We start from the raw sequence: 21481 nt of genomic DNA, 5'->3' as shown, positions 1-21481 counted from the left end.
AACTCTACAAAGAATGACATTCCCCATACTTTTATTTCTACACGGGGTTTTTTCTAATCAATACATTTTCTTTTATTATTATTATTATTTTCTTTTTAATTACACTCTCCTGAATACCATTTTCAGGCAAACCAGTGATTTCTACTTTACCCTAAGTTACGGTCTTTTGATTGTAACAGAGAAGATGCTTATTATTAGGCATAGAGGCAGAGTTATGTTGGATACAAAGGATTTTTTTTTCAATTGATGGCTCCAGAACAAATGCAGGGCTAACAGAGAAAGTACAAAAATGCAAATAAAGGCAAAAGAAATTTAAGAGAAAAAACAGCTTTTGAGCTGTTTATGGCCCACTAGAAAACACAAGGGATGATGTTCATGCACCAAATATTTGCCTTCTAAGCTCGAAGCTTTAGGGATTTAAAAATCCCCAAACACACACCCCCAAACCTACATCCAGAGCATTCCTGGATGTAGTGACTGCTCGTAGATCCCCGCACAGCCCTGTCCAGCAGTGGTCTGCAAACCAGGATGCATCTCCTGAGGGACTGACACCAACCAAAAGCTGGGAGGAGAGCACGGCACCGTTAATGGTGGCACCATCACCAGGAGCAGGGAAAAAGGCCAAGCAGGTGGCTCAGGCAAGGCCTGGGCTCTCTCTGAGAACAGTGACATGTTTTTCATGAGGGATGCAGTTTGGGAACCAAGATACTTAAAGATTTTCCAAGTTTCAAAGTGAAAAGGGCCTCACCAAAATACAGCTCGGTTGAGGAGGTTGGAACAGGAATGTCCTCTATCCAAAGAACTCTGAGATGTGTATGAGCTGTGCAGAGCTAGGAAATGAAGGAGTATTGAATTCCCAGGACAAGACATGAGGAAAGAGGTGGAAAAGAACTGCAAAGAGAGGCGGAGCAGCCTTGGCTGGCACGGACTCATGACTCAGCGCTGCTGCTACTTCAGAGGCCCAAAGTTTCCACTGTGCATATTTTGAAAGCCTTGGGTTGTGACTCGCCTGCCCTCTGAAATCCCAGGAAAAAGAAAAGCAGCTGCTGGGAATGGGAGGCTGAAGGGCTGGATGTGTTTGGAAAGAACTGAAACACTGAGGAAGCTTGAGAAAAACCGAGGCAGCGGAGGAAAAACAAAAGGAACTCGTGGATAACCCCACAGGCCGCAGGATCCGCTGCCTGGCGCACTGCTGGGGCTGCATGGCCAAGCAAAGAGCAGCTCTGAAGAATGAAGTTTTTCATCTGCAAGCAGAACCACTTACAAGGATCCACATTCCAGGCCCTGGATGCTTCTGAGTGCAGTAATCGGAAAGAAAAATATCGGCTAAAAGCAGGCTAAGAGAAACTTGCTTGCATCAGTTCAGCAAAAAATGGGGTTTCTTTATGAAGGGCTTTCTTTGTAGGAATAGAGTAATTCTAAGCTTAGCAGACCCTTTATAAGGAACTAGATGTTTTCACTGAAAATAGAAGCTGACAGTCCTCCTCTGTTCTTAGAGAAATATTATTTTAACCTAAAGAATTCCATAAAAACTGCAGCAGATAGCTTAGCATTTTTAAAAGGCTGCCTTATAAAATTCTTTTTAAATGCTACAGTGTAGGGCATTTTCATTTTCCTTCTAACAGAACGACGAGTGAGACAAGACCAAAATCAGATATCCCACTTTCCCCCCCACTTTAAGTTCTGACATGTGTTTTTTGGAGACAGAAAAGTACACGAACAACTGAATGCAAAATCTACATAAAAAGAGAAGGTCAATGATAATATTGTTTGCAATGTCACTCATAGACCCACAGCCTTTGTTCCAGGCAAACTATATTATATTAAATGTTAAATGGACATTTAATATAGAGAATTCTAAAGAGCGTCTTGTTTGGGGGAAAAAAGGGAAACGCACACTAAGAGGTTGAACTGTGACAAGTGCAGAATAGTATCAATAATCCCATTATAACATCTGAGTTGTCAAACTTGTCTCTACAAGTTATTCTAAAATTCACAATAGTGTTCCTAACCATTTATGAAATGGAGCAGCTCAGTCTTTGTGGCCTTCACGGCCACTGATTCTCCATGGTTTTTTGGGAAGAATGGCCTGAATAGCCACGGGGTCCTACACTTCATTTTCCTGCCCTGCTTATGGATATCCCAGTGCTTTGAATGGAGAACGTAATCCAAAGGTGGTACCAGGCAGGTGTTTTCTTTCTGGAAGCTGCAAGTTCTGCTGATGCATTGTGCACCACCATGGCAGAAAGGACCAAACCAGGCCATCAATATGCATGATCTCCACGCCACGCTGGGAGTGGGAGCTGTGGGCACTTGGAATCCTCTCCCAAAAAATGGGAAGTTGGCTGTGCTGAGATTTAAAACAAACTATCAAAACAGTCCAGGTTCCAGGTCCATCTGAAATCACAGGCATTCCACACCAAACATGAGATTTTTCAAGGATATGGCAAGGAATGAAAACTTGAAGTGCTCATAAGCCAGGTTGAAACACAGGTCTTGCTCTGAGTTTTTTTACCTCATGAATCCAAAGCTCGTTTAGAAAACAGCAGTGATTAATCCAAAAGAAATATCCTAAATTAAGTCACAGAACCCCAGAATGGCTTGGGTTGGAAGGGAACCCTGAAGATCATTCAGTGCCAGGGCAGGGACACCTTCCACTATCCCAGGTTGATCCAAGCCCTGTCCAGCCTGGCCTTGGGCACTGCCAGGGATCCAGGGGCAGGCACAGCTGTGCCAGGGCCTGCCCACCCTCACAGGGACCAGTTCATGGGTATCAACCAAAGACATCATCTCCAAGCAAGCATCAGTCCCCTCTGAAGGCTCCCCACCCTCCCTGGTTTGCAGGGTCCGTGAAGAGCAGGAGGAAGCCCCATGGAAAGCAGCACCATGGGTTTACAAACACATCTGCCTGACATGGTTGTCTGTGACAGGTGGGATCAACCACAGCAAGACTCCAAAGGAAGCACAAAGAGGAGCCTCACAGCCCTAAGGATCCATAGGGAAACATCACTCAGTGCAGAAATAGGCCTGAATGGCTCTGGCATTTTTGTTATTGGATCCAGAGGTTTCTTGGATACAGCTTTTCCCACTCCCCCAAGCAGACGGTGCCAACCAAGCTTCAGGCATCAACATCCAAAATAAAATCACACACGAAGATTCCCTGGGTCTGCTGCCTTCTCCTACAGCAGGAAAGGTGGAATATTCAAGTCAGACCTTGGATTGCAGGATTTCAGTAGCTGTCCTCTCTGCACAGGTAAGTAATGAACTCTGCTGAAAGAAAGAGGTGCCACATTCATGCAGCCACCACTGGGAAAAAAATATAACTTTATGGATAAAAACCAGCACAAAGTCTCCTCCAGGAGAACATTCCCCAGCACTGGTGGACAGAACCATGGTTTTCATACGCAATTAAACCAACACTGCTAAAATGGTTTGCAACACTACCAATAAAGTAGTAATAAGGTACCTCAAAGCCCTGCCACACTTCTGAGCGGTGCACATGGAGCACCTCAGGTCTCCAAGGTCTCTCCTTACAGGTCGGGTTTGTTTGTTTGGTTGGTTTTGGAATATTTTGCCTGTCTTCTGAAACAGACACAAACCAATGCTTGCAGACTCATTCCTGGAAAAAGATTTCACTCTGAGTGTTTCCTACAGAAATTTTGAAAATATAATAAATACACGGATGGGTTTCAAAGCAATTTGTTGTCTTTCAAATTAATTGCTTTCAAATATATCCAGATACAGCAGCCATTCAGCTCAGGATACCCAGGATGGAAATTTCAACATAATCCACTCATGTAGTACAAGTGAAAGTTTCTCTGCAGAGAGATCACAAAATGACAGCTAAATTCCTTCCAAAGATAAGCCTGAGATAAAAGAAAAACCAACCTGGTTTCTGCATATGGGCTAATTACAAACTAAACTCTCCTCACAGGATCTGGAATACAGAAGATCCCAATTCCCTAAAAGGTGAAGTGTCTTCAGTCTTAAAAACATATCTTCCATACACACACAAAACGTGATTTCCCAGTTTTTTTTTAAATTACTGCTTGACTACAAAAGTCATCAATTTCACCACAAAACAAAACCAAGACAAAATATCTTAAGTAACACAGAAATACTCTAGAGGGAGGTTTAGCACCGCAGCAACGCCAAAATCATCCTCACAGGAAGAAACAAGTAACTGAAGTTCATCTGTTAACAAAACAGCTCCTGAGCAGTCAGCCCACGACGGCTGCTCCTTGTTTGTCTCTCCTCTCATTCCTTACAAGGGTACCCCCATCACCTTTCCAGTCTTCACATCATAAAGTTAATTTCCACAAAGTGTTGGAATACATGATAAAGAACAGCAAAGGAAAAAAAAAATGAGCCATGGCAGAAGTTACTAAGACATGGTGGGAATGTCTGATTTTAACCCTTTACTATTTTAATCCTCTGAAAAATTGTTCAAAATTTTGGACAACTTGGCACCTTGTTAGAACATGGTAAAAACAACGGTCAGCTCCTCTTTTGCTTTTAAACAATGGAAAACTACTACATTCCAGCAAATACATAAATAAATGACATATAAAGTACATATATAAAGATATAAATCATGCTATGCATCTGCTTTATATATTATGTATACACATGCACACATTATACTGACAAAAAGTGCCATAGCAATATTGTAATTTTTTAGGAAATATTAATGCATGTGTTCTGAAATGAGTGTGTTTTCTAGGTCTGGTGAGACACAGGGTGAGGGAAATGGGTGAGGGTGACCAGGGTGTCTGCTTACATCCACCTCCCCACCTTTCCTGCTCCTCTCACTCCCCCTCCAGCTGCTTTTCCCTCTCACATCCATTCCACCTTATTTAAGGCTCCTCTCCTGACCACTACCATGCATATCAGCAGCTGCCAACAGGACTCTGTGGCTGTAAACTACATTAAATTCTCTTTTCTCCACATCTGAACATGTTTTAAATGCATGAAGCTTCTCAGTGCCACAGCAATCAACACCGAGTGCCCTGTCCCCTCCTGATGACAGATAAGCTGGTTTTACTGAGCACCCACAGCTCTTCATTGTTAATTTAACCTCTGAAAAACACAGAGGAGAAAAAATCCTAACAATTACTGCCTCTTTAAAAAAGAAAAACTGAACAGACACTTCTACTTGTGCCTCCCTTGAAATGTAGCTCAGGGAATGGGCTCTCCCACCTTTTTTGTGGAACATCAGTGCCTTTGGTTGAGGTACTGCAATTAGAAACTCATTAGCATGCAGGGAAACTCAACCTCCTTGAGGTTACTTGCAAATTCCAAGGGGCCAGGCCATGCTGATTGCCTGGAGTCACGTTTTACTCTGGAACAACGATCATGAAACATCAAGCAAAACCAAAACATGACAAGGAAGGTCATCTGTGTGTTCCCAGACTGTTAGAGACTGGTCTCTTGACTTAAAAGTGTGAAATAATAGTAACTGCAGCAGAAATGTATTTATAATCTCAACAAAAACCCCCCAAAAAACCAACGTTTTACCTATTAAACATGCTGGGTAAAACAGGTTCTTTTGTAGGTAGCAGCAAAAGCACACATTCAGTAAACTGTTTTTTTTCACCATATGAGTATTCTCAGGCACTGATTTCAGGTAGCTTATTAATCATGGAGAATAGCTAATAATAACAATATAAAATTGCAATTTAAATGCTATTAGCAGGCATACTGTTAGTGGGAAATGAGAACCTTTCTGAGCTCTCATTTCTGAATATTAAGGTAAGCCTCTAAGCATATATTAAATAATGCAGGACCAAAAATACAAGTGGAAGAGCTGAGTGCAGAATCCCAACTGATCGCTAGAAAACTGCAGAATTGCTGATACACTGGATCCTTCTCCCATTTTTACACAGCCTAGAAAAGCCAGGAAAGAGCCCACTGGAGATGGGCAATAAGCAAAAAACAGCTCCAAAAACCTCCAAAGGCAACAGGTGAAAACACAACGCAAAAAACACTGGACAAAATAGGAGCAGGGAAATTTAAATCCAGGCCCTGTAATTCATCACATACATTTGCACCACTTACCATGTAATTAGGGGCAAGTTATAAACACTGGGCTGGGGTGTTTCACTTGCCTTTGGACAGGTTCTCCTGCTCCCAACAAAAGCACTCTGTGTTTAGAAACTTGGCACCCAAGTGCAGGGCACCAACCTACAATTTTTTTTTTAAACCAACAAAGCCTTCAGTTCTGGGAAACTGATTTTCATTGGCCACCCTTCCACTGCTTCTCACTTGCCAAAAAAAAGTCAGATGTCAGAATATTCCAAATTCCCTAAGGTGACAAGAGGCATTTGGAGAGAATCTGTGAAAAGATTTAGAAATCTGGCTTCATAAACTACTGAGCAATTCCAGCTCCCTTTAGAAGTGGTTTAAAAGGAATATCCCACTGCTGATGAACGCAACTTCCCATTTATTTGGAGCACAACTTAGCTCCCCAAAAGGCTTTATGTGAAATTTTATTACCACCTCCAAAACAGAAATCCTTTTAGAAGAAGCATCCAGCATTGTTTTGGAGCTGTGCACTTATCAGCAATCCAAGGAAGCGATCCCACAAGACTTAATTCACAGGAACAGCTATTCAGTGACTCTCAAACGCTGCAGCTGCATTGCTGCAGAGCTGGGGGGTTTCAATCCAAGGAGCTGAAAGCCTCAGTTGTTAGGTCGGAGCTTTCCGACGCGCAGGGTAATTATTTTTCCAACTTATCAAGACTATTCCCTAAATGCAGCGACTGTTGTGTCTCTGCATATAAAAGACATTCCCAGTGTCTAATGGATAAATGCGTCAAGAACTGGCGTTACAGTTTTTACATCATTTAAAAAAATATCACTCAAGAACACATTTTTAAACCTCAGTTTCAGGAGGCACCATCACTGAAAAATTCAGGTGTTTAATCAAATTTAATACAACTGCCAATGGAATCGATACTTGCCAAGGTGAACTCGCACCTGGAGGAAGAATGGGAGCACCAATAATCTATGGCAATAATGTCAGCGAGGGGGCTTATTTCAGCACAGATTCCACGTGGGGCAGGAAGGGTTCTCAGATGGGTTTTAGGCTGCGAAGACATGCAGAAAGCCCAGCACTAAAACCCATCCATCAGAGGCACAGGAATCATCTTTTCCCCACTGACAGTGGAGCCTGGCCCCAGAACAAGCGTGCTCTGTGTGTTTTATGGGGGATGCAGTGCTGGGGACTGGAAGGATGTTTATCATGACATCCCACAAACTGCGCTTGGAAGCAGCCTGGCCACAGCTTGTGTTCTCACATTCCACGTCAGGCACATCTCCAGTTGGATTTATGGCACACTGAGCTCCACCAGCTCACTCCCTTGGATTTTATTCTACCTTTAATCTATTTTAAAATAAATTAATGTATTTTTAATCTGTTGTACTTGGACTTAAGCTCCAAGAGCCTTTACTGTAAATTAAACAGGCAGCTGCCCCTTATTAGATGCTTTCTAATTTTGGACTGGGGGAGAAAAAGCAATCCTCCCTCTTTTCTCACAAACAAATCAAAATTCATTCCACTCCCTATCACGAGCATGAGGCCAAATCCGCTTTTATTTCAGATGAATGGGAAGCTGCTCTTACTGAAGAATGTGAATTTAAATTTATTTTGGATCGAGGAAGCCAGAACATTTCCTCTCCCTCTAATTGACCTGATTTTACCTTTCACTCAAATTTCACACTGACTTCTGAGAAAACCACATGGAGTTTGACTTTATAACAATTGGGAAAAAATGTTAAAAATGTTTTCTGTACTCGAGAACTTCCTCCAGTCAAAATACATGAAAATATAGAATGGGCCTAAGTCCTGTACAAATCAATCTCATTCAGAACTTCAACACGTTTCATGGTAAGTAACTTATGGAAAGATAAATCATAAATCATACACCATGGTAATTTGCTGATTAACAAATCATTCCAACAGAACAATGCCACAGCTATAAAAATTATTCCAGAACCTACCTGTGCATATTCTTTCTCAATTGCAGCTCTTTTCTGACTGAATGCTCTGAAAGAAAAGCAAAGAAATTCTGTTAGAACATTAAGCAAATCACTCCAAATTCAATAATTTAGTCAAAATCCATTAACACAGAGAGCAAAACTCTACAAATTCAATAATTTACTATAAAAGGAGCTTCTGCTGGACAGTCTGCAGAGTGAAACAGCAACAAAAAAGGGAAATGGTTTGACAAGTGCACATCAGTAGCCCAGCAACGATTGTGTGTGCACTTCACATGTGTGATGGCTGAATTACCAAGTTTTATTGGGCAAACTCAGTTCCCAGGACTACTCAGTTCCCAGGCATAAATAGCATTTTCTTAATGAAAGCTCGTCAGCTTTCCAGTGGTACAGCCAAGGAAGGAATTTGGGAGCACAGAACAGGATCTGACTTTATGTATCTAGACAGGCTTGCTTAATTTTCTTCAGACTTATTTTGAACAGAGTTATTTTCTTTAAGCTACACCACAAGCTACTCAGCTTAAGGCTACAACATAGGCATAAAGAAATCTAATTACATTGAAATTAGTTACACAATAACTCTGGTGAACGTCAATAAAAAAAATTACACCTCAGGAACATCCTCTAATTAAGTTAACTCAATAAAAAGGAGTCTGGACAGGCTCCTTCTTTTCCTGCCTACTCCATTTCATCCATGAAAAGTATCCATCCACATGCTACAGGCTCAGCTGCCCCAATGGGATGTAAAACAAAAGTTTAAATGCATCATGATTGCTTAAAATTCTTCCCAGACCAATGACAGCCCAGAAGATCTGGCCGATTCCCATATGAAACACCTTGACAGGAATAAGTGAAGTTGGCTGGGATGCCTGTGAATGAATTTCCTTTATAAAGCATTCCAAGTATTCCAGCTAATATTATAACCCAATTTCTTTTAGCATCTCCTGTTCCAAAATCCAATATCCCAGTCAGTTTAGCAAACACCTAGAAACCACAACAACTCCTCTGAAAAGTTCACTTTTCTATCAGAAGTACAAAGAACTGCACAAGTAACTCCGAGGAATAACCAAAATGTGTTATCCATATTGAAGAGGTAGAAGAAAACAAGTGCCAGTCTTTGGAACAGAAATCTGGGCATATTTAGATAAATAAAGACATTTTCCAGTTCTCAGCTAACTGCATTTCAATCAGGGCTGAGTTACACCAAACCAGGATATGAAGTTGTGTATTTCACCTGAGCTTTTCCCCCACCCCATTCAAACCAATTCCTCTTAAATTAATTGCAAAACAATTACTGTGGCAAGCAGGAAGCCCCAGATACCCCCCAAAATTTTCTACATTGAAAGTTCTGCACCAGAGAGGAAAACCAAAAACATTCCACCAACCCTTGTGTAGGATTACAAAATAACATGGGAATCAAACTGACTCCCAAAACCAACTGAAATCTTGGAACTGGATCAACCACAGGCTCTGGCAGGAATGGATTGTACAGCAGCGCTTCCTTATGAGAAATGTTTCAGTTTTAGGTTTTGTTCTGCATTTGAAAGGGGGAGATAGCTGGCAAGATGCTGTGTGCAGTACTGAAATTTGTTTTGCTGGATGAAGGAGCAGGTTAAGCATGGAAAGGCTGCTGGGATCAGCTGCCTGCATTCCTTGGTGCTTCCCTGCCCTGGACCAGCACAGAGCTGCTCTGGACCTTGGGACAGCTCGTCCAGCAGCCCCTCCATGACAACTGTGAATGGATTACACAACACGATGGAAGGGGAGACTGAAGGCAACACATTTCCCAGGAGAGAATTGTTCTGAGCAGGGAAAAAGTGAATTCTGACTAATAAATGCATCATAGTTTCTTAACTTGGGCACTGTGAAAACTTTGACGTGTGTGTCCAGATTTTATGTGCAAAGCTGGGATTGTCTTAACCTTATTGCCCTTCAGGATGGGCTTTCAAATCCATTCATATAAGGAAACATTTGTTTCCATGAAGTAATAAAATGTTCTCTAACTACTGGTAACTTTTTACAACATGAGTTAGTGAGTCTTCAAGAAAGCAGGAACATTATTTTGTGGTTTTTTAAACTAGGGAGCATTAATACTTACTTTTACACCTTTTTCTTAAAGTAACCATTAACTAAGTGCAGGAAACACCAGAACTGCACTCCCCAAAAAGGCATTTTAGTTTGAGGACAGCAATTCCTACATATCTTGTTTATCCTATCAACATCAATGCAATACATTTATTCCCTTCTCCCCATTTTCACTCAGGCTCTGTGAGACCAGAGAATTCTAAGAGAGCAGCAGAAAGAAAACTTCTCTTCCTGCTATCCCCACATTGCTAGCAACACTTTTTCTAGTGTTGAGCCCTCACTGCAAATTCCCAACACCAAATTTCAACCACTGGCATGTATTTCCATCACTCATATCCATTAAAGGCAACAGATGCTATGAAATATTGAGCTATCTCTTTATATTCCCATCGTAGAAGAGCATAACAATGTGAATTAAAGAGTCAGGTCAGTGGAGAATCATATTTCATTAAGTTTTCCTACAGGGAAACAGGAGAAACAGATGGGTTTAATTATTTCATGGATGTCCACTTGGGCTGGAAATGTGTAAAGCTCACACCTTCATGAAAAATCAATACAAGAACATGAAAATACACATCAGTGTTTCATAAGACAATGTTCCATCTGCCAATATTGTGCAGTTGTACAAATCTGAAGATCAAAGTCACAGCTTGCACAGCAGAAAGTTAAACCCAGTGACACCCTGCAAACCAGCAAGTGAATTAGTCACTGTATAAAAATTTAATTCCATGCAGAGCTATGCAAAAACGTAAACACACACTTCATGTTCAGGGCTCCTGAATAAAAGAAGAGACTAAATTTGCACCTGTGAATGTATTTCTATTCAAAGGCTGAGAAATTCAACAAGGAACCAGGCAAGGCCTGAATCCCATTTGGAACAATTTCTCATGCAAGATGATGATAATGATCAAAAAGCCAAGGTATTAACTGGAAAATTCATACAGCTCACCTGACACCAGCAGCTTGTGTCTGTGGGTTTTTTGGCTATGAACATTCAGATTAATTGTTTAAAAATTTTAATGAATTTTTTTAAATCCTTCCAATTAATACAAAGCCTCAGAAAACAGATAAATATCACACCACACCCAAAAGACCCAAAAAATTAGGCTAAAGAAACACACCTTTTGACTGACCTTGACCTGAAATTAATTCACCCCATCAAAAATTCCCAAAGTAAATCTCCCTAAGAATTGCAGAGCACATTGCAGCTGGGTTAAAACTGACTCAATCCAGCACCACTCGAGAAGATGAATCAGTGAATTTTGAAATACCCAAAAATTTCCAGCTTCCCAGAAAGCAGCTCAAGGATAATTCCTGACAGCTAGAACACAGAGCAGCGGAGAAATATGACTTTACAACTTGTGCTTATAGTGTACACTGGGAGCACACACACTCAGTGTGCAATCATGTCCAAAGTAATACTATCCTGATTTTTTTTAGTATACACTCACTCCAAAATTTTCCATTAAAAACATGAAAACAGACAGCTCTCATTATTAAAAAAGAAAATAAAAGAAAAAGGGGAGCAGCTGTTTTTGGTCTCAGTGACAAAAACCACTCCATCAGCTTTAATCAACCCCAAATATTGTTCATTTTCTTTGTATTTATTCTTTCTTGCCTTCTTTTTAAACCATCCCAGACTTGAAATGGTTTTGAATGATTTTTAGTGGGGCACAGGGAATAAATAAGCATATTGCATTACCGCTGGCAGGATAAAGGTGAAATTTAGGAATTACTGTCCACAAATCAGTCCTGACCAACCTCTTCAATGGCGCAGACATGCAGGGAAGTGTTTCTGCCCAGGATGGCACTGAAATTCCAGCCTGGAGTCCCAGCTTGGGGCTGGGATGCCCCTGAGTTTGGAATTGGTTTGCTGACCTGGCAGAGGTTGCTGCCAGCCCCTGGATCAATGCTCTCCCCCAGTTTAACCCCTCCAAGCTGCCCACAGCCCCGTGCCCCATCGGGCTGTGACAGGAGCCACGGAGCAGCACTGACCCGCCGCGCTCAGAGGGATCCCAGCTGCACCTGGCACTGCTCCCCACCACTCAGATGTGGGGAGCCAGCCACTCTCCACCCAGCTGTCACTCCATGTGTCCCCAGAGGGGCTCTGAAGGTGCTACAGGACTGCTGTGCCAAAGGTCTCCCCAAAGCCACCACGTACAACACAGCACTGCCAGCTTTCCCAAAGGCCAATCGAGCACCTTTTGCCCTTGGGAGGCCGTGCTGGCTGCTCCAAATCATCTTGGCGCCTCTTCAAGGAATGGAAAAGAAGCCTCAAAATTGTTTCCAGGAAGTTTTCTGTGTATTTACCCAGGAATGAAGGTAAAGCTGCTGTTCCCAGATCTTCCTGCTGGCAGCCTTTGAAAACGAGTCCAATATTTGCCTTGCTGCAGCCATCAGAAAGCTCTCCTGACTGCCATGACCTTTCCAAGGTGCCAGGGAACTATCCCAGTGCAGCTCTGGAGTCCCAGGAAGCTCCAAGCCCTGCCCTGTCCAGTTCCACTGCACAGCTCACAACGCTTGGCTGGGATGGGGGTAATTTTCTGCACAGTGGCTGTGCCTGGGATTTGTGCTGAGAACACAAAGTTCTGGGCACAGATAACTCAGGGATGTTCCCATTATTGCTGAGCAGTGCTTACACAGCTCAAAGCCCTTCCTGCTCCTCACACCACAGGATGGTTTGTGTCGGGAGGGACCTTAACAATAATCTTGTTCCACCCCCTGCCACGGGCAGAGACACCTTCCACTATCTCAGGTTGTTCTAAACCCCATCCAGCCGGGCCTTGGGCACTGCCAGGGAGCCAGGGGCAGCCACAGCTGCTCTGGGTTGACCTCGTTTGCTTTAATTCAGCACTTTTACGTGGATATCTCCCCTCACTTTTCCCCAGCAAAATGCACCATAATGAATCAGCACCATCCATGAAAAATGCACCATAATGAATCAGCACCACACATGAAAAATGCACCACAATGAATCAGCACCATCCATGAAAAATGCACCATAATGAATCAGCACCATCCATGAAAAACACACCACAATGAATCAGCACCATACATGAAAAACGCACCATAATGAATGAGCACCATCCATGAAAAATGCACCACACATGAAAAACGCACCACAATGAATCGGCACCACACATGAAAAACGCACCATAATGAATCAGCACCACGCATGAAAAACGCACCACAATGAATCAGCACCATACATGAAAAACGCACCATAATGAATCAGCACCATACATGAAAAACGCACCACAATGAATCAGCACCATACATGAAAAATGCACCATAATGAATCAGCACCATACATGAAAAACACACCATAATGAATCAGCACCACACATGAAAAACGCACCATCATGAATCGGCACCATCCATGAAAAACGCACCATAATGAATCAGTACCATACATGAAAAATGCACCATAATGAATCAGTACCACACAACCAAATAACTGCTGTTAGCTGGTTTTTAATTTAAGGACAGGTGTGCCACTAACAAAAGCACAAGTGATTCCCAACTACTCCAGCCAACATAAATCATGGCTGTGGCTCTGTTCAGGGCAGGGGTTGGCAATAAATGCTGAGATAAGATAACACAGCAGCAGCTGCATGGCTAATGAGGGACTCCAGGAACACCCATGCATGCAGGGACACACTACATTAATATTCCCTGCCTGTGTCCAGCAGACACAAAGACAACATACCTGGAGCAATAATGAATCTACAGAAATTATTCATCACGACAAGACTCTCAAACACTGCATGTAATAAGCTTCTCTTCGTGGCTTTTCCCTTTACTAAACAGAATTACCGCTACAGAAATGTTTTACAAGGATTGCATAAAATTCTGAGCGGCTGAAGGGTAAATTATTTTTCAGAACACTACAATTTCTGCATTGATCTGTACACAGGCTGCAGAAAGCACAGCAGTGCAACAACCAGGTTATTAAAATTTGGAACATGCTTCACAGAACCCCAAAATGGTTATGGTCAGAGGGGATCTACAGAACATCCCATTGCCCACCCTGCCATGGCAGGGACACTTTCCATTATCCCAGGTGATCCAAGCTCCATCCAGCCTGGCCTTGGGCATTGCCAGGGATCCAGGGCAGCCACTGCTGCTCTGCCCACCCTCACAGGGAAAAACCTCCTCTTAATATCAGTCCTGCTAATATCTAATATAAACTTACTCTTTTCAGTCCAAATCCATTTCCCTTGTCCACCCTGTCACAAAGCACTCAAGACTCCAAGTTCAGAGATTTTTGTAGCCTGACTTGCCCTTTTTCCAGCAAAACTCCTCCAACACTGCTCACTGAACATCACAAATGATAATTTTTATTTATATATCAAAAACTTCACCTCAGACAAAGCACGGCAAGTGAAGTTTCACCTTAATTACATCATGTAAAATAATTAACTCCTTTCTTACAATTCTCTGTATGTCAGACCACCACAAAATCATCAGCAAAGTAACCTCACCAGGGAATCCAGGTGCCTCCAATCACTTTCTGTCTAGCTGTATTTGATTTAAATACCCCCAAATTTCAATAAAACCAGTGCTGACTCTAACAGTTGATCTCATGCCTTTGCTCTTGCAAAAAGGCAACTGAAGAAATTAGGAAGTTGTAAGCAAGGAGAAAGTAATTTCAATTTCATTTGCACAGAATACTTCAGGTTCCTTTTCCGCCACTCCAAGGAAAAAATCACCAGAGGTCACATCACAGCAAATCACAGCCTTTATGTTTGGTTTTAAAAGTAACAAACTCTCTTTTGTTCAATGGTTTTACACCATCTGAATGAAATAGATCCCTTCCTAGAAAGATGACCCTTATATATGCAAGCTGTTACCTGCCAGGGTTATGTTATTGCTAGAAACAGGCAGTTCAGCTGCATTTTTATCACGGAGCACAAGTTCCATGTCAGCTCTGAATAATATCAGCACTATTGCCCTTCCTGCTGGAGACTTTGTACCACCTATTAAATAAACTCCACTGTGCTGGGCAGTTTACAGCACTGTTCAAACACTGGTTTGCTGCCTGGATTTTGGGCTGGCTTTATTTGCCTGGTCTCCAATTAAACCTGCTACCTCCCACGTTACATCACATCCACGCCCTTCAGCACAGAGATACACACGTGCAACTCTACCCCAGCTCTTGTTAATGAACACATTTCTACATCAGAGCATTACCTTGGCTCTTCTTTCCAAACTACATGTTAAAGTTTTCCTTGAGATCAATAAAGGGAAAGATTTCCCTGGAAAAGGTTGAGTGGGGGAAATAAAGCTGCTGAGCCCTGCAGACCCTTCCTTAGAGCCCATCCCTTGGAAAAGCCTTCATGCAGAACATGTCCTGCTGCTCCCTTTCCCAGAGCATCCCTCTTTCCACTCCTCATGTCTCTGATCAGGTGGAGGTGTCACTGATACTGTCCTGCAGCAGCCAAGCAAAGCCTTCACACTCCTCCCTTCCTGCCCAGGGACCTTGCATGCTTTCCCTGCTCAGCCATCAAACTCCCGACCTTCCCACACAACGGGACTGGGTGCTCTTCAGCCCTCTGCCAGTCCTGCTCAGGAAAACAAAGCTGAACCCACCACTCCTGGCTGCCTCCCAGGAGACTCTGCCCACCACTGCTGAACTCTGCTCTCATGACAGCGCATCTCCAGGTCCTGAAGGCCATTTGTGGTCACAGAAGCCCAAGCCACCACCAGTCTGGACAGGATTCCAACACCAGCCTCCCTTCCCACGGCAAGCACGGACAACATGGAGTTCTCACACCACAAACATCCCAACATGGGGCAAACGCGGCCTCCAGGCCAAGATTTTTAACAAGAACCTTGCTGGGCAGGCCAAGGTCCCAGCAGCTGTGAAAGCACACGAGGCAGCAGGACAAACTCAAACCACCCTGGCGAGGTCACCCACAGCCTCAAGTTCTGCCCACAGAGGAGTTCTCTGAGAAGCCAGTGACATTTCCTGCTTGTGCACCCACTTGAGGCCTGCCTGATCTCAGCAGATGTGTGAAGGGCATCTTTACAACTCGGGAAGCACAAATATTTGTAACATCAGGAAACTCTCTCTGCTTGCTGAGTCAAGGAATTCAGCTCTCCTTCCTGCAGCTCGCTGGCAGCCCTCGCTTTCTGCTTACCTCAGTGCACTGCTCCAGTTCCCTGGCAAGCACAAAAGAAATAAAGAAGTGGCCTTTTTTAAACTTGACTTTAATGTACATACTCTGTACTGTCTCCTCTTTAGTCTTAAAATAGTTCTTCTGAACAGAGCTTCATAAATTCCTGCAGAAAGGGAGTAGCTGGCAACTCAACCATCCTGTACCACAGCAGAGCTCTTCTCTCCTCTACAAATTCCTTTCCACAACACATCTCACCATGTTCTAGCAGTTTTTCTCCGAGCAAACAGCAGCTACAATATCCACCCATCCCTTTTATAGCCAAGCACACAGCAATCCCTTGTTGATTCGGCTACTAAAGAACATTTTACCACCCTGAGGAGCCCTGCTCCATCCTTCTGCTACGCTGAGATTCTACAGTAACTCACACCTGCACTGGATTCTCCATCTCTGCCCTGCAATTAGAAGCCTGCTCGTCTCACACCTAAAACTAATCAGCTGTGACAGCTTTGCTATCATTTGTCCTTTGGAATGCTTACCCTTTAAATCTCCACTTATCCTCAACTAAGATAAAAGTACACGGAAGGGAAATTCTCCTGAGTGTAAACAGAGGTATTAAAGCTGAAAATATTGCAGCCAATATTTCAATGTATCAGGATACAGCCAGCTATACAATCAAGGAATCAAAGCTGGGCACAATACCTTTGTGACAAAAGGAGTCTCCTGCCTGTCCTGCTAGCATCCATCCACCTACAATTGTTTTTGCTCCAGTTTTCCCACACAATTTTCAGAACCTGGATCATCCTCCTGCCATCCCCTCCAGCAAGTGAAGGCACTACTGTTCATCTCAAAGGAGTAATAACTCTGCCTTCCATGCCCACAGAGAGCAGATAAATGAGCCCCTGCTTTGAAAAGCAAAAGCCACAAAGTCTAACTTTGAACATCTTGACTTCACAAGTTCTCACACACAGAACAGTTCAGGTGGGAAAAGACCTTGATGATCATCACAACCAACCATGAATGATTTCCCACTCTTACACAAGTCCCTTCCTGAAAAGCCCATTTGGATTTTCAAGACAGCATTGCTTACAGAGCTCACCGTTGTTTAAATGATGCACTTCAAACCTGAAACTTCCCCACACAATATGTTATAAAGTCACTATTTTTTTTAAGCAGGATATTTAGAGGTCAGTCCCAACTGGCACAGGCCAATTTTAAGTGCTCTTTACAACATACAGAACATATTAGAACATACATATCTTGGCAACGTGTCTAACTGAAGCATTTTAATGCTCAGTAAAATGTATTTGATTAAAACAGAAAATATTAACACATATGCAAAATTCTTGGTGTGAAAGTACCCACAAGCAAATTTGGCCTTCAACAGGAGATAGCTGTGATTTTTATCAGCACAAGCTCCCAATTAATAAGAAATTTCTTCTTCATAAATCCATCAAAAACAACAAAGCGGTTTTTCCCCAAATGCACTTGTGAGCTATAAATTTATTCATAATTTTAAATGTTCTAATGCACACAGCCTATGATAAACCATGAAATACCTTCACCTCATGCCTGAACAGTGGCCCTGTAGCAGCAATGCACAGAGAAAAAAATTCCAGACAACATTCCCTAGCGAGCAATGTACTCCCCATAAATCACATTACTGTACAGTTTGGGATTAGGATGAGTTGCCACTAGCAACAGAGCCAAAAAAAATCAATTCTGCCACTATATATAGAGAATTCTTGCAAGCTCAAACGTAGGCAATGTTTTCAGCAATTTGTCTCAGAGAAGTATTAGCAGTCCAGCATGTGATCAGAGGAACATGACACCCAGACACAAAACAATGCTAAAACAATCGTTTTTCCTTCAGTAGAATAAAAAAAGAAAACAAAAAAGAACCGCCAGAAAGCTGCTGGTGTGTGTGAGGATTTCATTCACCCTTTTCAAAATAAAAGCATGCCCTCTTTACAGCATTAACATTCACAACAAATAAAAGGATTGGTTTCAGAGCTTAAGTGTATTTAAAATGATCACTAATGAGTTTTTGTTTTAAAATGGGAAACTAAGCAAACATTAGGGAGAGATACAATTTATACAAATGCAAGGGTATTTTTCTATAGCTTCCCCAGACCTGATTTATCATATCCAAGGCATTTCCCTTCCAGAAAAAAAAAAACAAAAACCTAGGATGTTATAATTCAGACTGTCTACAGGAGCTTTTAGAAAACAGGAATATGAGGAGTTTCTTTGATCCCCATTTGCTTAACAGCAAGAAGCCAAGGCACATTTCATCATCTATGCATCTTATTTCATCCTGGATCTGCAAAAGGTTTTGTAGCAGGCAACAACCACCTTGGAACTCTTCCTTTACTCATCTGTCACATTTTAGAAATCTTGACAGTGCCACCCAGGTTTATCACAAAGACTTCTCTCCTTTCTTTTCCTACAGTCTTAATATGAGCATTTCAATTTTAAATGATGCCCTTCACAAGGTTTCATTGTCACTAACACTGACGTAAGTCAAATTCTGTGTTCTAATGGATTCCACAGTTAATAATAATTACTATAATGGATTTTTTTCCTCAAAGCACAATCACCCTGTTTTAGAAGAGTTCAGTAATTTTTTAAAGTCAGTAAAATGTAACAGTTCACTGAAAACATGTGGCACAATTTCTGAAATCCATCTGTAGATATATGTCAGAATCACAGAATCATTTAGGTTGGAAAAGACCTCTGAGATCACTGAGCCCAAGTTTTGACTGATTGCTACCCTGCCACCACCGAGTGCCATGTCAAGCCATTCCTTGAACACCAATATTCCTTATAAACTTTTCCCCAGAAGGAGAAATTTCAGTCTATTGCCAACCATAAAAAGATAGGGAAAAGATATCTGAAATGGGTCAAGGCACCCTGTCTTCTTGCCACTGACAAGAATATTGATCTTGCTTACTACCTGCAGCACCACTGCCTGCTCCAATCACGTAAAAGAGTATAATGCAGTTAAAACCATTGTTCCTGAGCCCCAGCAAAACCGGAACAGGGCTGTCAAGGAAGGTTTGCCATAGAATCACAGACTGCCAGCATGGTTTGGGTGGGAAGGGACTTTAAAGATCATTAGTCCCATGAGCAGGGACACCTCCCACTTTTCCAGGCTGCTCCAAGCCCCATCCAACCTGGCCTTGGACAATTCCAGGGATGCAGGGCAGCCACAGCTTCTCTGGGAACCTGTGCCAGGGCCTGCCCACCCTCCCAGAGAAGAGCTTGCCCCCAAAACCCAACTCCCCCTGCTCTTCAGCAGCCAGAATCGTGCCCCTTATCCTGGCATTCCATGCCCTTGTCTCGGGTCCCTCTCCATCTTTTTATGGGCTCATTTCAAGTCCTGCAAGGGGCAATTAGGTCACCCCAAAGCTTCTCTTTTCCAGAGTGAACAATCCCAATTCCCCCAGCCTTTCCCACACTGCCAGTTCAGCAGCACAGCTGGGTGCAGAGAAGGCAAAAGGCATTTCAAACATCCACCGAGCTGTGTCAACAAAAGGGCCCAGCCCTCCTCTAGCACAGTATCGAGCTAACCTGCTAAATTTAGAACCAAAAAAAAAAAAAAAAAATCACAACTAGGATGGACAAACTCCTCCAGCAGAGAGACCCATTTGCTCCCTGAGAGTAAAGAAGTGTTTGGATGCATGGAGAGATGAGGTCTTGGTTCTTAACTGGACAGCAGCTCTGCGCTGCACCTCCAGCAGAAGGACCTGGCAGCGAGCAGAGAACATCAAAGCACCCCCACCAGCTCAAAGGAACCTCTCAGGGCAGATCAAAGCTCCAGGCACTTCATAAGCCGGGCCTGGGTGCTCCAAGCAGCCCCGAAGGAGCCGGGAACAAAGGGCAGCGAGGCCGTGCGGCCGCATTCCTGCGGCACCAAAGAGCCCCGGGGACGGACGGACAGACAGACAGACAGACAGCCAGCCACAGGGCCAGGACTCCCCGGGAAACGGGAATAACAACACGGCCATGCTCGGCTCCAGGGAAAAGAAACGTGGCTTTGCTCCTCCTCGTGCTGCGCTTTGTTAGGATGGACAGAAGGAGAGCGGGCGCTTGCCAAAAGGAGAGGGAGCACACAAGTGCGGACAAGCAAAGGACAGTCTGATCAGTGGCACATTTGAGGATGATCAAAGTCTTTACACAGGTTTTTGAAGCTATGTCTTGAGGACCTGAGCCCAAACGCCCAAGAGACACGAGATTCAGCTCCTCAGGCATTAGGGATCAAGTTCAGCCACTTTCCGCCAACGAGAGGCAGATCGCATCACCTCAGACTGCACTTCATCCACTTTAGGGATACTGCAACCAAAATTCTGCATATTTCCAAATGAAAAACTCCTGTAATCACAAAGATTACCTTCACCTCCTCAGCAGAAAAGCCTAAGCTCCAAATGCTTAGAAAAGCTAGAATATAGGGCCTTCTTTGTTTTCTACACAGCTGATTAGCTCATAACAATTAACTACAACATGCTTTCACATTAATTAATATAAATATGGACAAACAACATCCACAAAGCTTTTGTTTGCACTTTTAACCTATTTGAACAAATGTACATCATTCAAGCTCTGCATACATTCAGCCAAATCAGAAGGGTTTAGGCAGATGCTCCCCTGAAGGCCTGTACATCATAGGGGAAAAGAAATGAGATTCCCAAAGAGAACCAGTGCACTTCCCAAGCTTCCCCAAGTCCTCTCAAGTCTGCCACTATTTATAGTGATTCGAGAGACTCAACACCTCCCACACTGTTACAATTCTGAGCCTTTGCTTTGATTTGAAATGCACAGAAAAGAGCTAAGAAGGGGGTACAAACCAGTCTTACTGCAACTGCAGAAATTACTTGTCTCTCATCTCTCTCCTACTACTGTGTGGGAAATGTGGGATACAAGGAATAGCTGCAATTCCACTACCAATCCCAAAGACACTAGTTGTACAAGTACCCAAAAATACTAATGTTTGCTAATACTACAGAGAACTGATGATCTTTTAACTGCAAAGAAAAGATGAGATTGCTCAGAGATCCAGAGGAAATCACATCATGAGCCTTGAATCTTTTGCTCCCAAATTGCCACATTTTAGAAAGAGCATTAGTCTCTGGAACAAACTCCCAAGAGATGCATGGAGTCCCCATTGTGGAGGTTTTCAAGACACAGATGTGAGGTAACTTCATCCAGGCTCCTTTGCCTTGTAGGGTTGGATGAGACAGCATTTTGAGGTGTGCCCTGGAGGCAAATTTACTTTTAAA

General features: G+C 43.0%; 1 protein-coding gene across 2 annotated transcripts in view; it reads right to left on the bottom strand.

The window, feature by feature from the left end:
* Window positions 1-21481, bottom strand: part of FCHSD2 (FCH and double SH3 domains 2) — a 119930-nt gene that overhangs the window by 86051 nt on the left and 12398 nt on the right. For both annotated transcript variants that reach the window (XM_058018637.1, XM_058018638.1), the window contains exon 3: window positions 8002-8047. In XM_058018637.1, the coding sequence (XP_057874620.1) occupies window positions 8002-8047 (46 nt within the window). The remainder of the gene's footprint in view (window positions 1-8001; window positions 8048-21481) is intronic.

The sequence above is a fragment of the Melospiza georgiana genome, chromosome 2 (assembly GCF_028018845.1).
Source record: "Melospiza georgiana isolate bMelGeo1 chromosome 2, bMelGeo1.pri, whole genome shotgun sequence".
Classification (NCBI taxonomy): domain Eukaryota; kingdom Metazoa; phylum Chordata; class Aves; order Passeriformes; family Passerellidae; genus Melospiza; species Melospiza georgiana.
The sequence above is the reverse complement of the archived record's forward strand: the minus strand, read 5'-3'. Positions and strand labels throughout refer to the sequence as shown.